This window comes from Perca fluviatilis, chromosome 13 (genome assembly GCF_010015445.1).
Source record: "Perca fluviatilis chromosome 13, GENO_Pfluv_1.0, whole genome shotgun sequence".
NCBI classification, from domain to species: Eukaryota; Metazoa; Chordata; class Actinopteri; order Perciformes; family Percidae; genus Perca; species Perca fluviatilis.
The window spans coordinates 23,348,402-23,371,907 of record NC_053124.1 but is presented as its reverse complement, the minus strand read 5'-3'; the positions used below and the strand labels follow the sequence as shown (position 1 = coordinate 23,371,907).

The following is a 23,506-nucleotide window of genomic DNA, read 5'->3' as shown; positions in this document are numbered from 1 at the left end:
ACGTCTGTGTTGTTTTTCCGACAACAGCAGTTGCCATAGTGCTAGTTTGTAGGCCTGGCAAACTCGATTCCTTTTAAGGATTCAGGTTATTCTGAGTCACTCGCTAAACTGATCCAGGTTGTGCGAGTCACTTGAGTCAGTATTGCTAAATCGCCAAGGAAACTCATTCCTTCTCGCCACCTCAGGCAGCTGCTCACAGGAGAGCCATTTAGTCACGGGAAAGAAAGCATTTTGAGCCAGACGGTTTATTTATTGACTTAACTTAGTGTAGCCTAAGCAATATATAGGCTTTCAATGTAGACATACAGTGCCTTGCGAAAGTATTCGGCCCCCTTGAACTTTTCGACCTTTTGCCACATTTCAGGCCTCAAACATAAAGATATAAAACTGTAATTTTTTGTGAAGAATCAACAACAAGTGGGTCCCAATTATGAAGTGGAACGAAATTCATTGGCTATTTCAAACTTTTTTAACAAATAAAAACTGAAAAATTGGGTGCGAAATTATTCCAGCCCTTTTTACTTTCAGTGCAGCAAACTCTCTCAAGAAGTTCAGTGAGGATCTCTGAATGATCCAATGTTGACCTAAATGACTAATGATGATAAATAGAATCCAGCTGTGTGTAATCAAGTCTCCGTATAAATGCACCTGCTCTGTGATAGTCTCAGAGGTCCGTGTAAAACGCAGAGAGCATAATGAAGAACAAGGAACACACCAGGCAGGTCCGAGATACTGTTGTGGAGAAGTTTAAAGCCGGATTTGGATACAAAAGTATTTCGATTTCGTGCTTTAAACATCCCAAGGAGCACTGTGCAAGCGATAATATTGAAATGGAAGGAGTATCAGACCATTCCAAATCTACGAGGCCCGGCCGTCCCTCTAAACTTTCAGCTCATACAATGAGAAGACTGATCAGAGATGCAGCCAAGAGGCCCATGATCACTCTGGATGAACTGCAGAGATCTACAGCTGAGGGTGGGAGACTCTGTCCATAGGACAACAATCAGTCGTATACTGCACAAATCTGGCCTTTATGGAAGAGTGGCAAGAAGAAAGCCATTTCTTAAAGATATCCATAAAAAGTGTCGGTAAAGTTTGCCAAAAGCCACCTGGGAGACACACCAAACATGTGGAAGAAGGTGCTGTGGTCAGATGAAACCAAAATCGAACTTTTTGGCAACAATGCAAAACATTATGTTTGGCGTAAAAGCAACACAGCTCATCACCCTGAACACACCATCCCCACTGTCAAACATGGTGGTGGCAGCATCATGGTTTGGGACTGCTTTTCTTCAGCAGGGACAGGGAAGATGGTTAAAATTGATGGGAAGTTGGATGGAGCCAAATACAGGACCATTCTGGAAGAAAACCTGATGGAGTCTGCAAAAGACCTGAGACTGGGACGGAGATTTGTCTTCCAACAAGACAATGATCCAAAACATAAAGCAAAAAACCAATGGAATGGTTCACAAATAAACATATCCAGGTGTTAGAATGGCCAAGTCAAAGTCCAGACCTGAATCCAATCGAGAATCTGTGGAAAGAACTGAAAACTGCTGTTCACAAACGCTCTCCATCCAACCTCACTGAGCTCGAGCTGTTTTGCAAGGAGGAATGGGCAAAAATGTCAGTCTCTCGATGTGCAAAACTGATAGAGACATACCCCAAGCGACTTACAGCTGTAATCGCAGCAAAAGGTGGCGCTACAAAGTATTAACTGAAGGGGGCTGAATAATTTTGCACACCCAATTTTTCAGTTTTTTGATTTGTTAAAAAGGTTTGAAATATCCAATAAATTTCGTTCCACTTCATGATTGTGTCCCACTTGTTGTTGATTCTTCACAAAAAATTACAGTTTTATATCTTTATGTTTGAGGCCTGAAATGTGGCAAAAGGTCGAAAAGTTCAAGGGGGCCGAATACTTTCGCAAGGCACTGTAGAAATCGATCGACCTAATTTCGATATGCTACATCTATACACCAAACCTATAACCTATAAGCATGTTATTTCAGAAGTGAAAGAATGGCTTTTGTTGTGGATTTGCTTTCCACCCTGACTCAAGGAGGAAAGACTTCACTCGCTCTACAGATCCTCATGATCACGTTATGGCTCCGTAGCAGACGTTTTTGTAAAAATAGGCTAACAATTGTGTCATAACCATGCGACTTACTGTCGCATAGTTGTTTAATTACTAATGTTAACTAGCATTTTAGTTAGCAATAATTAGCCTGTGCCTATGTTATCTCCTTACATATACCTACGCTCTCTATCTCTGCAAGATTTGCAATGATTGAGATTTCTCTTGGCACAGCTACCAGAAGACTTCCAACTTTCAGACAGGTTGCTCACGTCACATCTACGTCTTCAAGCTCAGTTTGAGGCTGCGCAGATACGCTCAGCTATCACCGGAGAAGTGCTTCTAATAGACTGGTCTCCGTTGAAGTATAATGGCGTCGCTTTGTCCATTTAGTTAACTGTCTATGGAACGATCCGAGTGGATCACGACTCAAACAGGTTTACTGGTTTGTGTCTTTTAGCTCATAGCTTTAGCAGCAAACAGTCATGCGTCCCAGTGTTGGAATCCTCTACAGTGAAATACAGTCACACTTTTACACCGTTTAGCTGTCAGCATTTAACCGTGTTTAATCCAGCTGGTAGCAAACAGTAAACTAACATCAACTTTACCTGCTGCCAAGTGTAACATTAGCGTTAACTAGCGTGACGCCTGTTTCGGAGCATCAGAGAACATTTAAGTAGCACCGAAATCCGTTTTGCTATTCCGTCCGGTAGATACCGGCCGTTTTGGCACCGGTGCCGTATTAGCACTGGATTTTAACATGCGCCGTTCACATGAACAGAAAATGGCCTTGACTGTATCTTTTCACGACAACCCTCCATAGAGATGTATCAGCCTACTTTCAGTAACAGCGACAGTAAAAATTATTTCACACTATTATTATAGTTAAAATTTGCAATTGATCCGCGGTTCACGTGCATTCCGAGTGTTGATCCACGGATCAACCAAGGTCCGTTGCACCACTAAACAGAACTATTATTGCTTTTATTGCAAAAACTGTGAGTCTGTGACTGTTGATTTCGTCTGTCTCTGTTTTAAAGAGCTTATTAAGCGACCAACAGAGCGGTGCTCTTGGTAGCCAGACCGACTACGTTTTGAAGGATTTGTGGTGGGGAGGCAAGTCTTTACCTATGGTCTTCACGCACACACTGTGCTCATAGATCATTTTTCCGGTTGCCGCACGTATCTATTTTTAGACATAACGTTATATGATCCACTAGTCTTGATAGCATTATCGATAAGCTCGGATCTTATTGATTTTCAGGTTTTGAGAAATTTGGAACCGGGTCCTAATAGAACCGGGTCTCGAGACCCATCCCTAGTCCCCACATCCATCACTCCAGCACCAAATATTTCGTCACAACTTTTGCACAAGAAAATACCTTGACGTTGCCTTAATTAAGTGCAGTTAAAAACAATGTTATTGATCTTGACAGTTTATTCTTGACGATATAATCTCCGCTAAAGATCCACTTACTTTGAGAGATTTGTTTTAACTGCTGTTTCAAGGCCAAGAATTAACTGTCGAGCTCAACTTTTTATCCAACATGGACGAGAACATCTACATGACAACTGAGCAAAACTTCATATGCTGATGAAGACCTGATACTGTTGAAAAATGTAGAACAAGTTCAGTTTTTTTTATTCACATTTGCCTGTTCAAAAAATAGGAAGAGTGCGGATCTGAGCAAGTAATCCATTCCAACGGTTTTGTGTTACAGACCCATTGTAAGTACAGAGGTTCAGCCCTACATCAGTGTGGTGAAACCTAAGCCGCACATCCTGTTATGGGCACACTTTAAGCCAACATTTCTCAGAAACCTTCTCTCATAATAATAACAGCTTGAATGAGTAAAGTCTGCCTTCTTTTTAGTTTTTATGGAAGTGCTTCTGTGTTTGCGTTCTTCTGGCTGTGCACGCAGAGTGGAGAGCCAGGTACACAGCCGGGGTGTTTTCTTTCACTCTCAGCAGACAGAAAAAAGGAAAGAGAGAGGGGCTTCTGAGGAAAGGGATATAAATAAATGAATGGAGAGGAGAAAATGAAAGAACTCAGAGGGTGGGGGAGGCTAAATTGGACGCAAGAAAGCTTTTGAGTTGCATACTATATATAATATAAAAATATATCTGCATGTGCATTTTGAGGGAAGTGTTTCTTCGAATTGTGATACAGATACACCAAGAGTTTCTTCCCCATTTTCCTCCAGTCAAACACACACACACACACATGCAGGCATACATACACAGTTCCACCATCAGCAGCACCCTGAGAGGGCTGGTGGGCTAACAGAGCACCATCTGTGTTTCTAATCAAGGAATAGAGCCTCTGTAAGGGTGGAATAACACGTTTCTCAGCTGTGTGTGTGTGCAGAGATCCAGACTATATACCTGTTGTTATCTTACAATGACAAACACTTTCTCGTCTCTGATTCAGCCTCATTAATTATGGTTGTTTTTCTTTTTATCTGTACTGGCTTATAATTATGAGATAGTTTAGTCCATTCATCAAACAGCTGTGTGATCTTACTTTTAAAGACCCGTGACATATTTCCACACACTAACACCTTAACACAGACATCCAAATGGCTCTCAGCTCATAATTTGGCAGGTGCAGTCAAGGTGCAGACTCCCCGAAGGGAACCGCTGCTGCGTGTGACGTAGTGAAAGTCAGAATCATGTGAAACTTTATTGATCCCTGCAGGGAAATTCTTGTGGATCGCCTCCATCAGGGACATGTGAGCACAGCGGCTACAGCTCTGCACATTGGAACTGGGACGGATTCATTTACTGACTTGTTCAAGGACATTTCAGCAGGGTAGATGTTACTGTAGCTGACACACAGCAACTGAACACGACAGGATGGGATGCTGATGTGTTCCTATCACTTTCCTTATCACTAACTGGGTATTCCTTCGCCACAGGTTCAGGCAAACCAATAGGGATAGAAGTTAATATTAGTTGTGTTTGCGCTCTGCTTTGCCATTGTTTTTCTTTATGTCTCAATGTATGTAGTATAGAATAATACTACATAGTATAGAATAAACTACAATAACATACTATTGACTTCACTCTTTTTGAGTTTTAGTATGTTCTTCCTGCTGAAAAATGCATCATACATACTAAAATTGCTCAAATGTTGAATGTGGTTTTGAACAGCACGACCATCCCACTACGCTGTGCTCAACGGAAATGGAGGCACTGGAAGTGAATGCATGGCAGATGGTGGTGCTATAGCTCCAGGCAAAGCTCAGAAAACCGCAAACTAATAAATCTTTGGAGATACATTTTTCACCAGCTATTTGTAAAGTTTTGAAATGTGACAATAGGGGGAGGGGCGGTGTTGTGAAGTTTCCATTTGATTTACAATCCATCTTCACATGGTTTCCTGTTGGTTTGAGCTGCACAGTGACTGTCTATATTAGCATGTAATGTACACTTTAAAGTAGTATGTAGCATTGAACTGGGACATACTGGTTGTGCATTGTGCAGAACCACAGGTTGTGTGATAGAAATTGTAACAGTTTTAGGGTTTAAGGTTAAGGTAAAGTATAGGTCATAAACCCCGCCCCCTCTATGTTAGCGGATGGGACATGGGCCAAGCTAAAAAAAAAAAATCAAAATACACGTCAAATACATTTTTCCCAGAGATGGTTTCTGTCAGTTTAGGTAGTTATTATCACGCTGGTTTGTTCAAGTGTTCTTTTAATTGATAACTTTGGTTTTTATTAGTTATTTAATGCTATAAAAAAGGGGGAAATGTCATGATTGATAGCTGTGATTGACTCGAGATTGGTCAGGTTATGTGTTATATCAAAGATCCTCTATACATACTAAAGATAGCGCATTTCAAGCGGTGCCAATGGTATGAAACGGTACACAATTCCTGTCTCCTGAAGGGGCGTGGCCTCGTTTGAAAGGGTAGTGAACGTCATATGGATGGATGAAAAGTTATATTTGTATAATTTATAATAATTTATTTCTAATATAATTCTTCAACAGCTGGATGAATCCAAAGGTTCACAGGCCTGCAGTTGCTAAGCTGTGATTGGTCAATAGCCAGTTGGGGGAGGGGTTTAGCGAACAGTCATTTTGTCTTACCAAAATTCAAGATGCATTAGAACAGGCATAGATATAAGAATGTAAAAGTGTGTAAGGTCAGACAGGAGTCATGCCGTGTGTGTGTATATGTGTGTGTTCCTCATCTAACATTAATGAGATCTGTCGTGGAAGTGCAGTAAATGATAGAAGGTTAACTCATGTGACACGTCCATGTCTTCTGACCTGCATGTCGCTGAACAGCAAATCCAAGTTATGTAAAACATGAGTCCTTTATGTAAAACATCATCTTGATGGAGTGGGAGTGTGAGATCAAATGGGCCAGAAATTGTTTTCAGCAAACTGTTGTAGTTAGAAATGGAACCTGACAATGTGACGTTATTGCTTATGGGCTGAATGGAACGAACCATTTTGGAGCCTTAATTGGACATTTTATCACTTCAGTTGCCCTTCTAGCTCTTTAACCTTCAATCATCCTTTAATAAGGTGGCATTTGCTGGCTGTAGGTCACGTAAATGTCACATGTTCAACAAGCAGGGAAGTGTTCTGCGGGTTGTTTTGGTTAGAGGAAATCAAATCAGATACAATGTAGTTATTTGGTGCAGCTGATGATGTCTTTCTTCTTTCTTTTAGATCATTGTCCTGTGGAATTGTGACAAGCCTCTCCCGGCCAAGCACCGCTGGCCTGCCACCTCAGTGCCCGTCATCGTCATCGAGGGAGAGAATAAGGTGAGTCTGAACACTTTTCCTCTCAGTTACCGTAGGATGTGATCACTATCATTTCTAACACTTAGCTTTTCTTATGCATATTCTCCGACTGTAAAGTTAATGTATCTTGGCACATTTAATCCAGTCTGAGAGTTAATGAGTTTTGATTTGTGCTGCACTGACTCCATTAAAGGTTATGGGAATAATATACATTGGGTGTGATAAAGCATGGCTAACCCCCAATTTCCACAAGTCAATGTGTGTATTTTCACTGACTCCGGCGGTCCGCAGCCCTCCGGAGCTGATACGCAGAGCTTCTATTTTTGCCGGACACCGGAGAGCTCCGCAGCAATTCAACACAATTCAGATAGTGCGGAACAGGAAGTCGAGCACCGAAACAAAATAAAACATCCGGTTAATTTTCAAAATAAAATACACCTTGCTCACGGCGGATCATATTTCCCTGCACTACACCTTGAAAACACAGCACAGAGTTGTTTCCCCTCTACTCATCTGGATGGAAACAAACTGTTGTTGGTTTTGTGGTCCTATTCTACGTGAATTCGTGAGATCTCGTGGGTCCTCGTGACTACAGCCGTCAGTCATGGCCGCAGCCGTTCCGCAACAAATCCGGACCTGATGGGTATTGAAGGACGGCGGAGCACGCAGCAGACACGCAGCGGAACCGATCCGCAGTTGGTGGAAATGAGGGGTAATGAATATTGTTAGGAAAGATGAGGCAATTATGGGTAAGTACATATGCGTCGTAGCATTCATTTATTTTGTATGTATTGCTGTTTATTTTTTTACTTAAATCATAACTAAATATCTAATTAACTGAAGAAAGTGGCAACGTCTCTTTGGAGAAATAAGTTACAGTTGAGTTGCAATATAGACCATAAATATCCAAAATAAATTCATGCCCAGAAGACGAGCTACAGCATTGATTTTCAGGGTAGATTTTTCCTAATGTGTTTAATAACTCATGATCCTCACTTTCAGATTATTTTCAGTTATTTGATTTATAAAAGGAAAATAGTGAATGTCATTATTGTGTACATGTACATTTATATTATTATTTATATGTGTATACTTATAATGTACATACATATAGTGTATAGTGCAACTTAACTGTGAGAGATTCAGTCATTTTCTTTAATTAGATCTTTAGTGATGATTAAAGTAAAGAATAAACAGTACATGAGAAAGTGACAAAAGGCCATTTCAATCAGGAGAGACTTTTTAATAAGGTACTTTATTTGTCACATACACGTACATGTAGCGAAATTCATTCTCTGCATTTAACCCATCCCTCAAGGGAGCAAGGGAACTTGTTTGCTGATATGCGAAAGGTTTAATGTACAAGAGCATGTAGCTGTACAGAGTATTGGAGATTGAACTCCATCGTTATATTAATACATTTAATATAGGGCTAGGGAACCATGCTGTAACCCCCCGATGGAATCCAGACACCGGTGGTGGGTGAGAAGGGCCTGAAGACCAGACCGAGGAGGCACTGGTATGACAGGAGGTGGAACGGGAGGAGGAGGGATGACCGCCTTTCCTGAAATGACAGCTGATAGCACAGGGAGAGAAGCAGATTTTAAAGCAGTGTTGTGATGCTGTGATTGGCCTATGGAATCCGTGGCCGATTCTGATTGGCTTATCAGAAAGGTGAAAGCCTCCAGCGCTGATTCGCTTTAGGGAGAGAACAGATTATTGTTAGGTCTTCCTGAAAGAATTTGCGCTGAGCTACATTAGAAGGGTTAGTTGATATCAATGACAAACCCAAAGACATTCAGTTTACAATCCTATAAAACAGAGAAAAGTAGCAAATCCTCACAATTAAGAAGCTGAAACGAGAGAGGTTTTGTCTTAAAAAATGACGGCTATTATCAAAACAGTTTTGTGTTGATTGACTAATTGATTAATTGACTACTCCTTTCAGCTCTAACATGACTATTACTTCCTTAACACACACTTTTGCAAAAATATTTTTAAGAACACAAAAATAATAGGTTTAAATATGACTAAAACATGGGAATGTGCATGAAAATAATGTCATAATGTCAATATCAATTTTCTCACCTTGTCAGTGTAGAGATTTTTTTTTCCTCTGTGCTTATGAGTAACGCTGTCATAAGAGACACGTGTTAAGTTAAGCCTACAGCCAGAGTCCTGAGCATGCCTCAGTGGCATTTATTATGACACCCTTATTAGACCGAGGACTCTGCCCTGGTGAAAGGGCTGCTGTGTTTCTCTTGACCTGCCTTTGGCCCCTCTTTGTCAAAGTCAAAGGTCAGACGTTGACACACGGCTGATTCTTTGCCTCTAAACGCTGATTCAAACTCAGCTTTTAACAAGCTCACGTTGCCTCACGTTTTTGAGGAAAACGAAACAGGATCTGGTCGTTCATCTGTATTCCAAGACATCAGACTCATTTGACGCCGGCCTCTCCTCTTTCCCACTCGTGAGGACTTAACTTCACCTGCCAATCAGAGGAAGTGGTTTTCACATCAGTGTCAGTCACCCGGCGCTATGCTGGGTTTATGGTTTACCTCTCTCCGTGGCTCTAAGTGGTTTCTCCCAAGCTGTCAGTCACAGTGGGAGGGCTCTGTGTGTAGCTGTGCGTCCGTAAAAAGCGAGCAGATCAAGATTAGGTGTGTGTGTGTGTGTGTGTGTGTGTGTGTGTGTGTGTGTGTGTGTGTGTGTGTGTGTGTGTGTGTGTGTGTGTGTGTGTGTGTGTGTGTGTGTGTGTGTGTGTGTGTGTGTGTGTGTGTGTGTGTGTGTGTGTGTGTGTGTGTGTGTGTGTGGCAGCCTGTGGTTTGTTGTGGCGGATTCTGTGTTTACTGTGGCGAGCCAGGCTGTGTTCTTCCACCCCACAGAGGAAGAGAGAGTTTTTCATCTTGCCTTTTTCCCTGCTTCTTTCTTGCTTATCCCCTCTCTCTTTGATCCCTGTCTTCACTCACAGATTTTTTTTTTCTTTCCTCATGCTAATTTTCTCTTCCTCACATATGTTTTTGCTTCTCTCAGTCACTGCATCGTCCTCTCCTTTCTCCTCTTTATTTGCTTTTTTGCATACTGACCTCAGGAACGTAGCCAGAATTTTAGAAATACTGAGGTCATACTGAGACTAAGTTCCCCTAATGCACCCCTGCCCCTTATTTTTTTTAATAAATTAGATGTCCCACATTTAATTTATTTCTCATTCTTTGTAAATATGATTATCAAACATGAAGGCCTGCATTCTGATTCAAAGCCTCCACAGTGCCAGGAATAAAAAAGCTGAAACCTTGTTTTAATTTATTTATTGTTGACCGTTATTGTATAACTTGTAGATTCAGCCTACGAAAAAAAACACCTTTGTGTGTACAGTGTATACTATAATTAATTTGTCTACAGGTTTTTAAGAACCCCAAATTCCCAGGGAAGAAATAGACTACATGACCTCAGTGGCCCTAATGGTAGCAACTAGGCATGGGCCGGTATACGATTCTGACGGTATGATAACCTTCAGCAAAAATATCTCGGTATTACGGTATTGCAATTACAGCTTTAAAATGTTTGTTTTTTTAAATGTCTGGGTAAAGAAAAAAACTTTTTTTCCATTGAACACAGTGTATTTTATATTTAAACACACTGCACACTGGAAGTGAGACTGATTACTAAACTGCACTTTCTGTCCTTGACCACTCATAACAACAGCTTATACCTTAGGAACAGTATGACAGAAAATGTTAGTGGTTTTGAAACCTTGACTTTTTCAAACCGCGGTATACCATGAAATCGGTAACCGGCCTATGCCTTGTAGCAACACCCCTAGCTGTATCTGTTCTCTTATTTCTCTTTCAATTCATATATCTTCCCTCAGACAACGTTGGCCGGTTTGTGTCTTTCGCTTTAAAGGGTAATGTGTCCCCTTGCATCTTGCAGCAGGAAACATAACTTTTAAATGTGTAGTGACATAAAATCTGGTTGAGTCAGTTTAACAAGATCCACTCCTGTTAAAAAGAACAACAACAGTGAAATTAAAATAAGTAAAGAGAGAAAACATTAGCCATTTTGACCTGATACCTCTTTGAGCAGTCTGATTACTGGTCATGCTAAGCTTATACTTAATAATAAACTTTAATTTTACATAAATCATTTCACATACCTCTCTGAATCTGACTAAAAATAAAAAAAATCAGACCCCTGGATTGGATTGCTAACAGCATAGGGATCTAATTCGTCTTGAAAAATACCCAAATTTGCCTTGTACAGTAGTTTGAGTCACACACAGTCATTTTGCTGCTATGAATTCTCACTAATGCACCAAATGTGTATTAATCCGCAGCTGGAAATAGTGCCCCAGTAAAACACTATTCACTCCAGTTTGAGTAAAGTTTGCTAGATACTACAGTGCCCATCTCTTTTAGGAAATAACTAAGCCTTTTTTTTGTCATGGGATTTGTTAACAGCTAGGAAAAACATGGGATAACACCAATCTTATCTTTTAACCATGTTCCTTCTTTTTCTCCCTCTGTCCTTCCCTCTGTCATTCTCTGGCACAGGGGCCAACAATCTGGTTTATGACTGGTTGATTAAAGCCGTGTGAGAATCCCTGCAGCGCTTAATATGGTTTAAACAAACTGGTGGTCCTTTCTCCTTTCTCAGTCTTCCTCCTCTGCTGCTGTCCTTTAGAGAAGAGGTGAAGTGCTGGAGGTAGATTCCTGCTGTAAGAGCTCACATTCCTGGAGAGCACCAGGAAGCCCCAGGCTAATATGTCGCACTTCTAACATTACAAACCATCTGGGGGTTGGAAACACCAGCCTCTCATCCCCTCTTTCCTTTTTTGTCTTTTTTGTCTCTCTTTCCCTTTTTTGGGTTAGGTTTGTCTCGCTGTCACTTTCTCCCCTCCTGTCTTCTATTTTGTTCTGTCTCCACTTCTTCTTCGATGGTATTCTCTCTGACACATTCTGTTGAAAAAGAAGTGGGGAAGTGGAGGGCAGAGCAGAGGTTGTTTTGTTTCTCTTCATATGCCTGCAGGAAATTACAGCAGTAATGATGACACTAGAAACTCGCACACCTCGGCTCCTCCACCCCTGTTAGGACTGACAGTAGAAACTTCCAGCTGCTGCTGTTGCCTCTGGAGGGTTTTTTGGGGAGAGGGGGAGTAGATGGCACTTGACCGAGCCCCGACAGCGCTGTCGAGGCTCAGCTGTGTAGAATTAACTCCCCTTGTACATGTAAAATTAAGTTCTGTGGCAATCCACATTTTATATTTGATTTCTTTCCTGCATATACAGTGCACCTGCAGATATGAAAAATTCAACACTACATTTTCCAAATTGAATCCCTTAAAATAGTATTTAAAAACGTATTTTGCTGCCTATATATAGTTTAACATTTAAACAACTGTATATACGCATGTTAAGTCAGCCTTTTTCCATCACCAAAATGACCCATGTTTCTCCCATGAGCTCAAACTGTCAACTCTCACAGTTAGAATTCAGGAAACAGGTGTATGTGTTAAAAAGATACCTGATCCATCCATCAAAGAGTACCATCAGGTCTGAAAAAGCATATTATTTCAGTTTGACCTATTAAATAGTTTTTCCGTATTATGTTGCCTATTCGACATTTAGTCAACTACTATGTAAGTTCAATCTGCTTCTTGTTTTTTTTTTAATTACATTTGTACATATTTCTTGTCTGAAATGAAAAGAAATCTTTATCAGGAGTCTGACAAGCAACGATGCCCAAAATAATGAAAATGTTTGTTTCATCCATGAATCAGAACAGATTAGTGTTGAAACAAACAAATGAAATGAGCCGTCATTTATCAGACAGGTTTATCAGGCTGGAGCTTTTCAAATGCAAATATTTGCTGCTTTTCTCTCACTCGTCATCATTATATACCTCAAACTAAGTGTTGTCTATTGAACACCTGATAGACGGGTGCATAGGGAAATCAAATCATGTAACAGAAAGCGAAGTTGAAGTATTGCACAGTGATTAATTCATGAATCATAAAATTCATAATTCAAAATTACAACATCTTTATTCTTTAGCCACAGTCTGCAACAAACAATCACAAACATGAAAGACAATCATAACGCCAATAAATGTAAGGATGTCTCAGGTGTTTGTGATTTCACTCTTCTTGAATCTCATTTTGATTTGATAATTTATGTAATTGTCAAATGAAATTTTTTTTTTTTTACTGTCGATTAAATTTTATTTTTAAAGACATTTTATTCACTAAAAGGTTGGTCGATAATAAAAGTAATCATTAGTTGCAGCAAGGCATACTGTCGAGCTTCACACAGCTCGACAGTATGCCTTGCATTTCATTTCTTTTGGTGCTTGTTGCTGCCCTCGGCCGTAGGAGTGACGCAAACCTGTTGAGACTGAGGTCACTCTTCTTGAGCACAGCAGGCAGACAAGATGTTCATAGAGAAACGAGGTTAACATTGACTATTCTTCAATGCAAATGTGGCTTTTTAAGTGCAGGTGGTGTTTTAAAAGAACACATATTCTTCTGACCTTTTTAGAGCTGTGCTGAGTAACTGAATAACAGGCTGTTAGTGTGTATGTAGTGTGGATGTGTTAGTGTGTCTACGTCCATTAAAGCCATGCACTTTTAGCTGTTTCTTGTTTGTGTGGGAGGTTGTTTGAGTTTGAGCACACATCCAGTTTACAATACACACACACTTCCTCAATAAGAAGCTGCTGTTTTTTCGTCCGAATGCATTTCATCACAGCAACAGACTAAAAGACTCCCCATCTCTATGTTCTCAAGATGTTGGTCTCTCCATCCACCCACCAGGCCCCGGCCACTACCACTCTCTCTCTGCTTCCAGTAAATATTCAAGGACTGTTGTGTATAACATCGTTTGGTTTAATTTCCCGTTAAATATACGCATTCTGTTTCAGCAGTGGTTGGTGGATAGGAACGGTAAATTTGTAGGACACATGACTTGTGTCTTATGTGCTGCATTCATGTGTTTTCATTGATCTAAAATAGAAAGATGACTCTGCAGTAATAATGGAAACTTGTAACAGCACTCTATCACTGTTGGAAACAATGGGAGGCCAGCTTCTTCTCAGTGCGCTGCTGTTTGTTGATGTGATGGCTTGTTGTTGTCTTCCATGAATCTGTAAGCCATATCAATGTTAAAGGTGATCATGTCAGTGTTGTGTTGACAGCTTGTTTCTGTTGCCCTTATGTGACCAAAAACATCAGTTATCACGTTTTAACATAGTATAATCACTTCTCTGTAGCCTCCATTAGCATCCTTAGCGTGGTTTGGGCATCTGATTAGGATGCCTCCTAGTTGACCCTCTTTAGACCGTCAAAGTGGGAGGAGACTCAGGGCAGACCAGGACATTCTGGAGGGTAGTGATGTAAGATTTGTGAATGAATCATTCTTTTTGAACAACTCATAAAGAGGAACAAGTTAACTCAATTCGCAAGCGGGAGGGAATCCAGAATCCTGCTTCTGTATGGTGTATGCACAGTTAAGAGTTATAAGAGCCAGGTTAGCTTCTGAGCAGTCTCGCTTTGCCAGACCATCCACACGCTGCAGAGCAGAGGAGGGTCTGGCTGCTCCACACAGCATTCCGGGATGGGAGAAAAACATGCTCTGGTTTATTGGTATTTCTTTAAACCAATCACAATCGTCATGGGCAGCACTAAGCTCGGCACAGAGCCGCTGCAAAATAGTTGTGCGAGAGAAAACTCAGATTGGACAGATAGTCTAGCTAGCTGTCTTGATTTACCCTGCAGAGATCTTAGGAGCAGTCAACCATAGTCTTCATAAATCCACCAGAGTTTAAAATTCCAACACAAAGAAAGCAGAAGCAAACGGAAGTTGTTCACGAGTGCAAGGTTGTAGGTGAACCAAAAGAGTTGTTGATGAGTTAATTCCCTAGTGGCGAGTGACCGATACGAACCGGGTTACTTAAAAGAACCCGTCTTCTCCAGCAGGCGCTGAACTACGTGACTGGGGTGAAGTTAATCTAGGCTAGCATGCTAAGTCTGCTGCCATCGCTACCTGAAACTGAATAAGCAGCAAAAAATCCATCGATTTATTTCAAAATGATGATCATTTTTGCTAAAAGCGTTCTTGCTGAGGAAAAAGAACGAGAAAGATGTTTTTGTGGTAAAAAACGTAATCATTCCCAGATGTTAGATAAAATAGCCAATATTTGGAACAAAGCTCTCAAAACAACCTGCAATGATTTAGGATGACATGGAGCTATTAATGTTTCCATGGCAACATTCAATGAAAGCTGTCATGTGTGAATAAACACCGCCGCACTGTTGGTTTGCAAAACAATATGCAGCTGAATGGAAAAATGGAGACCATATGTACAACAAGGGTTTTTTGCTTTTTTTTCCACAGCTTTCAGATCTACATTTGCTCCTTAATGTGTTTCAGGCAACCAAATGATCACATCTTCATGCTGTTTGAAGAGGGGAATCCAACTGCTATCATTTGAATGGTGTGTTTTTAACCCTTTGTGCTCTGTGTTTCCCTCTCTGCAGGTGATGAGCAGTCGTTTCTTGCCCTACGAGACCATAGTGACCGATGCTGTCCTCAGCCTGGATGAAGACACAGTGTTGTCCACCACAGAGGTATCTTGTAATATAATAAAATAATTATATATATAGAAATATAGAAAAGTCTTTCTCTCTTTCTGCCTCTTCTCTGTGTCTTGATAGCCTGGTCCTCCTGAGACAAACTCTCTCTATGTCCCTAAAGCAACTCTCTGATTGCATTTTCTCTCAATTTTATTTCTCTTTTTCTGTTTGTCCCTGGTGTTTTCAAGTTATCGCTCTGCAGCTTGATTCTTAAATCGCTTAAACTACTCTAACTTTTACTGCCAGCGCCTTAACTTTATCCCTCTTCTCGTCTGCCTTTTCTCCTTTTCTTTCCATCTTCCACCTCATGTTTTGGCGCCAGTAATCACACGGCACCTCCCAAATCCCCTGTTCCAAAGCAGCACTGCACTAGGCATTTTTGTTCCACATGCTGTCGGGACTGTTTCTGTTTTTCCCGGGGACACGTTTTGGCGCAGCACCATAGAAATCCAGATGCCTCTTTGAACAGTGTAGAATTAGATCTCATAAAGGCTGTTTGTACGGCGGATCAAGATGGCAAGGCAGAGCTGGCACTGAAAAAAATCCAGCCCCAAAAAAAGGAATCGACCTGTGCTTCTCCGTTGAACATTTTAGGCACATCAATGCCAGTGCAAGTTAAAAAAAAGTTTCCCAATCTAAACACACTTCCCATTCCCTCCAAATTAGCCTCTCAACAAGAACAAAATCCTAATTTCCTTCCTCATCCTCAGTTTTCTTTACCCTTAAGTTAAAGGACAATTCCGGCGAAAAATGAACCTAGGGGTTAATAGCATATGTGTACAGAGTCGAACTTTCTCTGGGATCTGTTTTCATGCTAATCGAATGTGTCTGTAGCTTGAAACTAGCTACCGCAAACCAGTGCTTAGCTGCAAGTAGCGTTAATGTTTACATGCGGCCGCCATCTTGCATAACAGTCATGACCAGTCAAATCACAAACGCTGTGTTTGAGCTATGTTACTGGTTACTGGTTGCACGGCGTTCGAGGGGTCATGACCAAGATAGCGGCCACATGTAAACATTAATGTTACTGTCTTTATAATCTATCTTTGTAATAAACTGTCTGTACACTTACAAAGTTCTCAATGCTTCGGTTTGCATGTAGGGACCCTCATTATGCTACCGTTTAAGTGTGGTGCTATTTTGAGCCTTGTTAGTGGTATAAAATAGTGATTTACCCTGTACCCCGTTAGCAGCTAAACACCGGTTTGCGGTAGCTAGTTTTATGCTACAGACACATTCGATTAGCTTGAAAACAGATCCCAGAGAACGTTCAACTCAGTACATATACAGTATGTTATTAACCCCTAGGTTCATTTTGCGCCGGAATTGTCCTCTAAGGATGGTGAGAAGCAAAGTTATTCTTCACAATAAAATATAAACCAGTACTTCCGGAGGATTTCCCATGTTTATTAATCGTGCCATTTTTCCAGCAATTCTTCCTTTTGTTGCTGGTTCAACCATTTAAATAATTTTTCTTGTGACTGTGTTATTCCTTCAACTACCTTTCTCTTGCATTGAAAGTAAGAGCAAAAGAGAGTCAGAGGTCCTCTTGGCACTTGTGAAGAGAAGATAACAATGTGTTTTATGGTGTATTTTGACATTCATTCAAGTATTCATTTATATAAACACTCTCTCAGTTTAGTTTAGTGTGGTAATATGTAGTGTAGTGCAGAACGGGCTGTTTGTGGAGCAGCTGAGGCCTTTTTGATGTTTTCATCTAATTTTTTGATTGAATGCTTTGATCGTGGCCCCAGAAGAAGGCAGCTGCTTAGGAAAGGCTGCTTTGTGTTTGATGTGGTTTTGCCTATGTTGTATTTTCACTATGGCGTGCATTTCCTTTGTTAGTTCTCCATGTTGTCTATTTATTTCCTTCTTTGTTTCTTTTTCTAGCACAATGTGCACTGTAAAAAGAAATTTAATCCTAACTAAATTCAATTTCTCCACATTTCAAAAAGAATATTTCATGCTTTATATGTACAAATTACAGAACACCTTCAGGAATACTACAACAGGTGTTGTCGCATTTTTCAAATTGTGTTGTAATAATTGCTTTATTAATGGTTACTACATCTTTTACTAATGCTTTGTATATCAGTTATAATCCATTAATAAGATCAACATTTGGGTTGCCAGGTTGTGGGAAATCCCTCTGGCTAGTGTTTATCCCTTTGATTTGGTAATAATGCAGTTATAAATGTTGGCAATCCATTAAAGCATTAGTGCGTAACTTTTTTATACTAATGAACATCTGTTACATTCAAGCCATTGCCAAATGAGTTGCTACAAAGCTAATTAAGAATATCAGCTCCACAAAACTCTCTCTGTATTTCTCAGTCTGGCTATGTTCATAAGATTGTGTCGTCCGGCGACTTTCGCACGCAGAAAATCAAGCGAAGATAATTACCTCCTCTGAAGAGTCAATCATGTTTTTGTTTTTTTATCCCCCGTCTCCTCCTTGGTTACTAGCTACTCCGTGGAGGACCCCTCCTCCACGAGGTTCCTCATGAGGGAACAGAAACTACGCACTATAGCTTTAATAAACACATGCGAGTTTCAGACTTTCTAATAAGCCATCAAGTCAGTTATAGAGTTAGTTATAAATGTTACGTTGTTTTTGGTCCAGATAGGTAAAAGTAATGGCTAAACAGTTGAAATAGTTAGCTAAAGGTAATGGTTGAAATAAATTACGTGGTGTTGATGAAGAGGTACTTGGGTTCATCTCACCTCTGTGGAGGTATGTCAGACAAAATATGTCTGTAAGCGCTGTCCTGATGAACTAAAGAACTATCTAAAAAGATACATCAAGTGTCCTGCTGAAGGAGCATAAACACCACGTTAAAGAATTTTTTTCACAACCTGGCAACCCATAAGTTATTAATTGATTATAAATGATATAAAGCATTAGTAAATCAATATTAACCATGAATGCATTATTCTTTTTTTTTAGAATTTATTTTTGTTAATTTCTGTGGGTCACCATAATCCGGTTCCAGGAAATACATCAAACAAGGCGAAACAATAAAAAATAAAATACAAATAAAAAAAAAATTAATCTATAAAAACAGATTACAAAATGTCATCAAAACAGTTTTTATCAAAATTTAATTTCTATTTTTTATATAGTATACTTCCCTCAATTCTTATTGATTTTATCGACCCACCCCCACCCACCCAGATCACACCCACCTGAATCACACCCACCCACCCACCCAGATCCCCCCATGAATGCATTATTCACAACATATATAGAGTGAATTATTAGGAATTGCTACCCATTATGCATATAATAAATGTTCAACATATAATCTGTCATCGTCTGTCCAGGTGGACTTTGCCTTCACGGTCTGGCAGAGTTTTCCAGAGCGAATCGTAGGTTACCCCGCTCGTAGCCACTTCTGGGACAGCAACAAGGAGCGTTGGGGCTACACATCCAAATGGACCAACGATTATTCAATGGTGCTGACTGGGGCCGCCATCTATCACAGGTACAGCGCACGCTTCATTGTCGTCTTCTGATCCGCAGTTTACCTACTCACTGTTTCGTTGTGCTCCGCTGTTTTCTTCCATGCTCTTTACTTCTGTTGTGTTCCTCTTCTGTTGTATGGGGATCACAGCTTTGCTCTACTCTGCTCTCCAGTGTTCAGTCATCTTTCTTCTGATATAACACTTTGATGCAATGATCTGTAGATTATGAAAGTAGGTGTGATGTTCAGTGTTGCACAGCCTCAGGAAACCAGTGTTTTGACACTTGGTATGTTTTATGCAAAATTTTTCAATTTGTCCGCTACACAGCGTTTCATAGTTCCTTTCGTTTAGTTTTACTACAGCCCTGTCAGCTTTAATATGGCTTCGCTCAGCTGTGATGGGAGCAGTCCATTAAGCTGAAGTCAGCCAATCACTGTAGCCAAATGCTTAATCACTTTCAATAACTCAGTCGTTCAATCCATCCAGGAACTTGAGCAATCAGTTGTCTGTTGATGAACTCAGAGTTCTACCCAAAGGCTTTAACCTGGAACGTAAAGGTGTCTTAACATTTTTGGGAGCATTTAAATGAAGTAGTCTACGCAGTTCTTTGTGACATACACCACTCTTCAGTTGTCTCTAAAGGTCTGAAACTGTGGGATTACTCATTTTCACAGTGACGTTTTCAGGCAATAATCCAAAAGCAATCTTCTGAAAGTTTGTGAATGTACTTAGAATCTGTTGGAGTAGAATGTAAACGAAAATCAATATACAATTTAATGTGTTCAATTGGGAAAAGTGAAAAGGAAATGAAGAAAAAATGCGTGAAATTGAATCAAATCACAGATGTGCAGTTTTTGAAAAGAGGCCCCAAAAACAATTGTACATCACAAACTTAACCTGCAAATCATCCTTTAGTCTGCTTCCTTTCCATTTAAATGCTTCCACCTTTTGATTCTTAGTCACTCTGCATTTGTGTGACCCCCCTGGACCACATATACACACACAAAATGTTTTTGAAATATTGGATGTATGCACATTGGTATCATTAGTTTAGAGTCGTGGTTCTGTCCATCTGGCAAATATCTAATTGTCACTCTCCTTCAGCTCTGAGGGAAATAACTGTCTCTTTAGCTGCTAAATGCTCAACTATGTTTACCATCTAGTATCTTACTGTGTCTATTTGGTGCTGAGCAGGTAGTGAACAAAGTATTTTGTTTTTTTAGGGAAGGAAGACAATTTCTCATAAGAACTGACCCATCCAGATCAGTAGCCTATTCTATTCTTCTAACTCCTTTCTGTCCTCTCTTGCAGATATTACCATTACCTGTACACCAACTACTTACCCACTAGTCTGAAGGGCATGGTTGACCAGCTGGCCAACTGTGAGGACATCCTGATGAACTTCCTGGTCTCTGCTGTCACCAAGCTGCCGCCCATCAAGGTTACACAGAAGAAACAGTACAAGGAGACAATGATGGGACAGGTAAGAGTCTATTGAAACCCTTCTCATGACTGGATCCATGTCATTTTTTATTTTATTATAGATATATATATATATTTTTACTTAGAAGACTCATTACCTTGTACCGCTTTTATGAAAGAGCTGTTACATCAAAAACAGGACAGCTGCCAGTTGAGAGAACTGGTTTGCGCTAATGAAAAACACATTACAGGATATGATAGAACTCGTAACAGGCGTAGACCTCTTATATGAATCGTGATTCATGCTGAAGCCAGAGTTGTTTTTTTCCCATCATCAGTGTGTGTGTCATGGCCTTTGAGCTGGAGCAAACCTGTGCTGCTTTATGAAATCAACATGAATAATTCTCTTAAAATTCTTTGGTATGACCCGTGGGTAAACAGGACAAGTCACTTACTGTACAGTGGAGAGACAAAAGCAAAGAAAAGAGTCCTGTCAGTTTTTACATTTGAGTTCATCGTTGCTTGCTCCCAAATATAGAATATGATCCGGCTGATAATTTACTGAGGCACATTAATGTCAGTTGTCATTCCGTAATGGTTTTCTCTTGTCACAGTGTCTGAACTATGACTATGAATGAAAGAATGAATGCAGCTGATTGTTATTGTTGGTCTTTTTCATGTAATGTCCCTTTCCTGCCAATGATAATGATAATTAAAGTGTTTTTTGTCTGGCGTACCCCCACATGCCATCAACGACACCACTTGTCACGTTCCAAATAAGTTCAACTCAATTGATTTTGAAGTAGTACAGTTTATCCATCACTTTTAGCAAATTATTGTTTTATAATAAATGTTTTATTCATTACTTTTAGGTAGTTCTTAACTGTTTAGCTCACTGTTTATTGTGGCAAACCATTTTCTGAAGATCAGCAACACACCAGTTTGTAATTTAATTTGGATGTTTATTTTCCTTACAAATTTGTTACATAAAATCATAAATAGGAAGGCAATTCTGGCGCTCCAAAATGCTTTGTTTAAAGCCCTGACGAAGACCTACAGCAGTCGAAACATGCTGGCTTCTTTAATGATGTACCCACTATAATAAAGGCTTTTTAATATTTCCTTCCTCTTTGTCATTTTGGAGTGCTTTGATTGCCTTCCTATTAATCCTTTTTTATTCCCCATTTTCAAAGAGCACCCGACACTTGTTTGATCTACGTTTGAGTATACAGAGCTACCAGTCATCTCTTCTTTTTTTCTCCCCATAAAATTCTAACTTAATTAAGCTACTCCACAATCCTCCATGTACCCCAAAGCAAGAGCAGTGGTACTGGTACCCCCTGGGGTCATTGTTGCCAATCACTGATCTAAAGCAATACTTATTCACTGTAATATTATGACTCTAAAATGGTTCTTTTGTCTTCCCTTATTCCTCTTCTTCTTCTTCTTCATTCCCTTCAGTCTTCAAGAGCTTCTCGCTGGGCCGATCCGGACCACTTTGCCCAACGGCAAACCTGCATGAACAAGTTCGCCAGCTGGTTTGGCGCCATGCCTCTGGTCCACTCCCAAATGAGACTGGACCCCGTCCTGTTCAAGGACCAGGTCTCCATTCTCCGCAAGAAATACAGGGACATCGAGAGGCTCTGACAGGACCGGCGCCCCCTAGGGGGAGACCCTACACAGGGGGAGGCACACGAGAGAGACCCTGTGGAGAGTAGTAGTAGGACTACAGCAGGATGGACAGGGAGCGACACAGCTCTGTCTTCCACTCAGCACATTGCCAATGACCACAGCGCCGCTGCTGCCAGGACTTGACATGGAAAGGGATGAATGGGAAACAAGCAGATGGCGTTTGGATATGAAAAATACAAACAAAAATCTCAAACACAGACAGACAAAGAGGAGTACACAAACTGATGGACATGCCAAACAGTACTGTATGTTTTGCAAATGTGCAAACACACAGCACACACTACTGACGACAAGAACTCTTGGATAGAATATTTTTTTGTACAACATGAACATAGACGACATTGACTTTCCTGCTCTCTTGGCACGTGTGCAGGACGGTAGACGAGGGAAGGTGTCCACGATCGCAAATCTGGCAACCGCACCACCATAAATCCTACTGGTCACCCCTAGCTACCCTCCCCAGTATGCATCAGGACTTAATATTGGACTACCAAAACCCCTGCTTTATAGCCCAGGATACCCTGTTCTAAAGTTGATTTTATTTCTGTCCAAATCAGCTCTCTGGTGTCACTGTTGACCCTTTCTCCTCTCTGAGAGGTAATATTTTTATTCTCAAGGCTGAAAAGGTAAACATAAGTGTCCTGACAAGGTTTTTATAGCAGAGCAGCCATGATTTCTTGACATTCTTGGCCATCAACACACATCCTTGAGCCGGAAAACATCCTGTCTGTCCTATCCTTGGCTCATTTCTTGATGTGCTGATATGGCATTTATAATGGTCTCTCTGCGTCCCTGTTATCACAAAGATAAGTTAGAAAAACATCTTGTTTCATATTCCACTTTCCTCTCATACTCGCCATTTACTTTCATCATCTTTTATTTTACCCATTCAAACTCTCTGTAGTTTCCGTCTTCTGTGTGTGTGTGTGTGTGTGTGTGTGTGTGTGTGTGTGTGTGTGTGTGTGTGTGTGTGTGTGTGTGTGTGTGTGTGTGTGTGTGTGTGTGTGTGTGTGTGTGTGTGTGTGTGTGTGTGTGTGTGTGTGTGTGTTATAGCGTGGCGGGGTGCGGCCGTGCGTGTGTGTGGCCTAAAAAAAAAGTTGACTCATCCAACCATAAGCTCAAGCGGAGTACATTTTCACTCCGTTGGAATGAGTGAAATGAACATTTCTGGATGAAATGGAGCAGAACGTTGCATTCAGACTCAAACTTGTTTTTGCCCATTTATTTCTTCTTGCATGGCCTCCCAGCACTAACTTACAGGGAGAGATGGAATAAAATGTCAGCCCATAGCAGGTCTTTAGTGACCAGCTTCATTTCACAAATGTGCTTGTGGAGAGATTTTTAACGCTGAGTGCATCAGTGCCATTCTGACATCAAGGTCTGCCTTTAAAATTGTTTATTGCACATCACGTTGCCTATTTCAGTTTGAGATGCCTAGATGCCCTCAAGTTGAAATATTG

General features: G+C 40.5%; 1 protein-coding gene across 1 annotated transcript in view; it reads left to right on the top strand.

The window, feature by feature from the left end:
- Positions 1-23,042, top strand: part of ext1b (exostosin glycosyltransferase 1b) — a 127,616-nt gene extending 104,574 nt beyond the window's left edge. Inside the window, exons 7-11 of the mRNA XM_039820047.1 lie at positions 6,764-6,859; positions 15,372-15,461; positions 18,792-18,952; positions 20,244-20,415; positions 21,816-23,042. Of these exons, the coding sequence (XP_039675981.1) occupies positions 6,764-6,859; positions 15,372-15,461; positions 18,792-18,952; positions 20,244-20,415; positions 21,816-22,001 (705 nt within the window). The 3' untranslated portion in view covers positions 22,002-23,042. The remainder of the gene's footprint in view (positions 1-6,763; positions 6,860-15,371; positions 15,462-18,791; positions 18,953-20,243; positions 20,416-21,815) is intronic.
- The last annotated feature ends 464 nt before the right edge of the window (positions 23,043-23,506 follow it).